Source organism: Glycine soja, chromosome 10, assembly GCF_004193775.1.
Source record: "Glycine soja cultivar W05 chromosome 10, ASM419377v2, whole genome shotgun sequence".
Classification (NCBI taxonomy): domain Eukaryota; kingdom Viridiplantae; phylum Streptophyta; class Magnoliopsida; order Fabales; family Fabaceae; genus Glycine; species Glycine soja.
The window spans coordinates 38365783-38370170 of record NC_041011.1 but is presented as its reverse complement, the minus strand read 5'-3'; the positions used below and the strand labels follow the sequence as shown (position 1 = coordinate 38370170).

At 42.2% G+C, this 4388-nt stretch overlaps 1 protein-coding gene across 1 annotated transcript; it reads left to right on the top strand.

Moving 5' to 3' along the window:
• Window positions 1–1424: 1424 nt before the first annotated feature.
• LOC114371731 lies at window positions 1425–1844 on the top strand. Its single transcript, XM_028329083.1, has one exon. The coding sequence runs from the start codon at window positions 1425–1427 to the stop codon at window positions 1842–1844; it is 420 nt and encodes a 139-aa protein (XP_028184884.1).
• Window positions 1845–4388: the final 2544 nt, after the last annotated feature.

The following is a 4388-nucleotide window of genomic DNA, read 5'->3' as shown; positions in this document are numbered from 1 at the left end:
GGGAATAACTTGCGAACTTGGGAAAAAATGGTGGAGAAGTTCCTAAAGAAGTATTTTCTGGAGTCCAAGACTGCTAAAGGAAAGGTAGAGATCTCTTCATTCCACCAATTCCCTGATGAATCATTGAGTAAAGCTCTTGACCATTTCCGTGGTCTACTCTGGAAAACTCCTACCCATGGGTTCAGTGAGCCTATTTAGCTAAATATATTCATTAATGGCTTGCGAACCCATTCCAAGCAGCTTCTTGATGCTTCCGCCAGTGGGAAAATTAAATTAAAAACCCCTAATGAGGCTATGGAGTTTATCAAGAATATGGCAGCTAGCAACCATGCCATCCTCCGTGATCGAGCTTATACACTTGCAAAGAAGATCCTTCTTGAGCTTACATCTCAGGATGCACTGCAAGCTCAAAACAAGCTCCTAGCCAAGCAAATAGAAACCCTCATGAAGACTCAAAACAAGCTTCCTCAACAGTTGCATGTTATGCAACCTACTTCATCCTCAGTAATGCAAGTTAGGGGATGCAACATTTGTGGTGGAACCCATGAGTTAGTCATGTGCATGGCTCAAGATGATGCATCCAAAGAGGTCAACTATATTGCCAATCTGAATCGTTAAGGATTCCATCATGGGGGACATTTAGGGTACCATAAGGGAGGAAATTTCTCTCAAAATCAAGGCCAATGTTGGAGATCCCACCCCAGGAATAACTTCAACAAAGATCAAGGAGGTCCATCTAATCGGCCTCCCAATAAAGGGCATAATTTATATGAGAGGACCACCAAGCTGGAAGACACCTTGACTCAATTTCTATAGACTTCTATGTCAAATCACAAAAGCACTAAGTCAGCCATCAAGAATCTGGAGGTATAAGTGGGCCAATTAGCCAAGCTACTAGTTGAAAAGTCCACGGGGAATTTTGTGGCCAATACTGAAAAGAACCTCAAAGAGGAGTGCAAAATGGTTCTCACTAGGAGCCAGAGGAGGGAGAATGCTGAGAAAGAAAAGAGAGCTGAGGGAGAAGTGGAGGATGTGAGTGATGAGGAGGGAGAGGATAAGAAGAGAGAAGAGGCTATGAATAAAGAAAAAAAGGAGTGAAGAGAAAAATGAAAAAATTAAAAAAAGTGAAAAAGAAAAAATGAGAGTAAAGAGAGTGGTGATGAGGTCTTAACATCTAAGACTAAGAGTCCCTTGGCTTAAGAGGTTAGAAAGGAGACACCATCAGTCCCGGTGAAGGAAGCCCCATATCCCCTAGTGCCTTCAAAGAAAGAGAAGGAGCGATATTTTTCTCGCTTTCTCGACATCTTCAAGAAGTTGGAGATCACTATTCCCTTTGGAGAGGCCTTACAACAGATACCTCTATACACTAAATTTCTGAAGGACCTTCTCACAAAAAAGGAAAATATATCAACAATAAGAGCATCATGGTGGAAGGCAATTGCAATGCTATGATCCAAAGAATTCTACCACAGAAATTTAAAGACCCCAGAAGTGTGACCATCCCATGCTTTATTGGGGTTGTGTCAGTAGGAAAAGCTCTCATTGATCTGGGGGCAAGCATCAATCTATTGCCTCTCTCTATGTGCCGGAGAATTGGAAACCTGAGGATTGCTCCCACTAGGATGACGCTTCAACTAGCAAATCGATCCATTACCAGATCATATGGTGTAGTTGAAGATGTCCTGGTTAAGGTTCACCAATTCACTTTTTCGGTGGACTTTGTGATAACGGACATAGAAGAGGATTCTGATATCCCCTTGATATTGGGCCGACCATTCATGCTTACTACAAAATGCATTGTGGACATGGGGAATGACAACTTAGAAATGAGTGTGGAGGACTAAAAGGTAACCTTCAACTTGTTTGAGGTGATAAAGCACCCCAGTGATAGTAAAACTTGCTTCAAGGTGGAGGCAGTTGAGCAAGAAGCTGACCTTATTATGCAGCGCGTGACTATTCACTCCCCATTGGAAAAGGCCTTGATGAATGATATTGATTGCCTGACCAATGAGGAGGAGAAAGATCTCGGGGCTTGTTTAGAGGGCTTAGACAAATTGAAAGAGACTCCTCTAGGGGAATATGCCTTTGAGGAACTGAAGAAAGATAACCCAGTAGAGAGGGCCAAAGTAGAATTGAAGGTATTCCCTGCTCACCTGAAGTATGTGTTTCTAGAGGAAAATGACCCCAAGCCGGTAGTGATCAACAATGAATTATCTTCAGATAAGGAGGCATGGTTAGTGGAAGTGCTCAAAAAGCATAAGGCAGCCATTGGGTGGCATATTTTTTATCTCGAGGGAATTAGCCCTTCTTACTGCATGCACAAAATTATAATGGACGGTGACTATAGGCCAATGAGACAACCGTAGAGGAGGCTTAATCCATCCATGAAACAAGAAGTATGGAAGGAAGTCCTCAAGCTACTTGAGGTTGGACTTATCTATCCCATTTCTGACCGTGTTTGGGTTAGTCCAGTCCAAGTGGTACCTAAGTGAGGCGGGATAATTGTGGTCCACAATGAAAAAAATGACCTCATCCCTACACGGATTGGTACAGGATAGAGAATGTGGATAGATAACCGCAAACTCAATGATGCCACAAGGAAGGATCACTTCCCTCTGCCATTCATGGATCTGATGTTGGAGTGGCTAGCTACAGTCTTTCTATTGTTTCTTGGATGGCTATTTGGGGTATAATCAAATTGTAGTGGACCCCAAGGACCAAGAAAAGAAGGCTTTTACGTGCCCTTTTGGTGTCTTTGCCTACAGAAGGATTCCATTCGGGTTATGTAATGCACTAGCTACCTTTCAGCGGTATGTGCTATCCATTTTTGCTGACATGGTAGAGAAATGCATTGAAGTGATTTTGGATGATTTTTCAGTATTTGGTCCTTCCTTTGACTGTTGCCTCACCAATTTGGAGTTAGTGTTGAGGCATTGTGTTGAAATGAATATGGTGCTAAACTAGGAGAAGTGTCATTTCATGGTTCAAGAAGGAATAATGTCAGGCCATCAGATCTCAGCTCGGGGGATTAAGGTGGAAAAAGCCAAAATTGATGTCATTGAGAACCTGCCTCCACCAGTCAATGTAAATAGCATTGGGAGTTTCCTTGGACATGCCAGCTTCTATCGACTATTCATAAAGGATTTCTCAAAAATTGCCAAGCCATTGAGCAATTTGCTGAACAAGGATGCAGTTTTTAAATTTGATGAAGAATGCCTGGTAGCTTTTCAGACTCTGAAGGACAGACTTGTGTCTGCTCCAGTGATGGTGACCCCTGATTGGAGTCAGGAATTTGAGCTAATGTGTAACGTTAATGATTATGCAGTTGGTGCAGTTCTAGGACAGCGGAAGGACAAAGTGTTCCATTCCATTTATTATGCCAGGAAGGTCCTGAACGATGCACGACTGAATTATGCATACACTGAGAAGGAGCTGTTGGCCATTGTCTATGCATTAGAGAAGTTCAGATTATACCTGGTGGGCTCCAAGGTCATTATTTTTACCGATCATGCGACGATCAGATACCTTCTCACCAAGGCAAATTCAAAGCCAAGTCTAATTAGATGGGTCCTTCTACTCCAAGAGTTTGATATAGTGATTAAAGACAAGAAAAGGTCTAAGAACTTAGTGGCTGATCACCTATCTAAGTTGGTCAATGAGGAAGTCACTCAAGAGGAGATGGAAATCTAGGATGAATTTCCCGACGAATACCTACTATCCATGGGTGAAAGACCTTAGTTTGCAGATATTGCCAACTATAAAGTTCTTGGCATCATTCTAGATGATCTCAATTTGCATCAACAAAAAAAGTTTCTCCATGATGCATGTTTCTATGTCTGGGATGATCCGCATTTGTTCAAAATTGGAGTGGACAATTTGATGAGAAGGTGTGTTAACAAGGAGGAAGCCAAAAGTCTATTGTGGCACTGTCACAATTCCCTTTGTGGTGGACATTACAGTGGGGATAGGACAACTACGAAGGTATTACAAGTGGGATTCTTTTGGCCTTTCATCTTCAAGGGTGCCCATGATCACGTGCTTCATTGTGACCAATTTTAGCGGACTGGGGGCATTTCTCAAAGGAATGAGATGTCCTTGCAAAATATAATTGAAGTTGAGGTATTTGACTGTTGGGGTATTTATTTTGTGGGCCCTCTACCATCCTCTTATGGGAATGAGTACATCTTGGTGGTTGTTGATTAAGTGTCCAAGTGGGTGGAAGTTGTGGTTGCCTCAAAGAATGATGCCAAGATTGTCATCAAATTCCTGAAGAGAAACATTTTCTCCCGCTTCGGGGTCTCCAGAGTGATAATCAGTGATAGGGTTCACATTTCTGCAATAGATAGTTGTAGAAGGTATTGGGCATTATAATGTCAAACGTAAGGTAG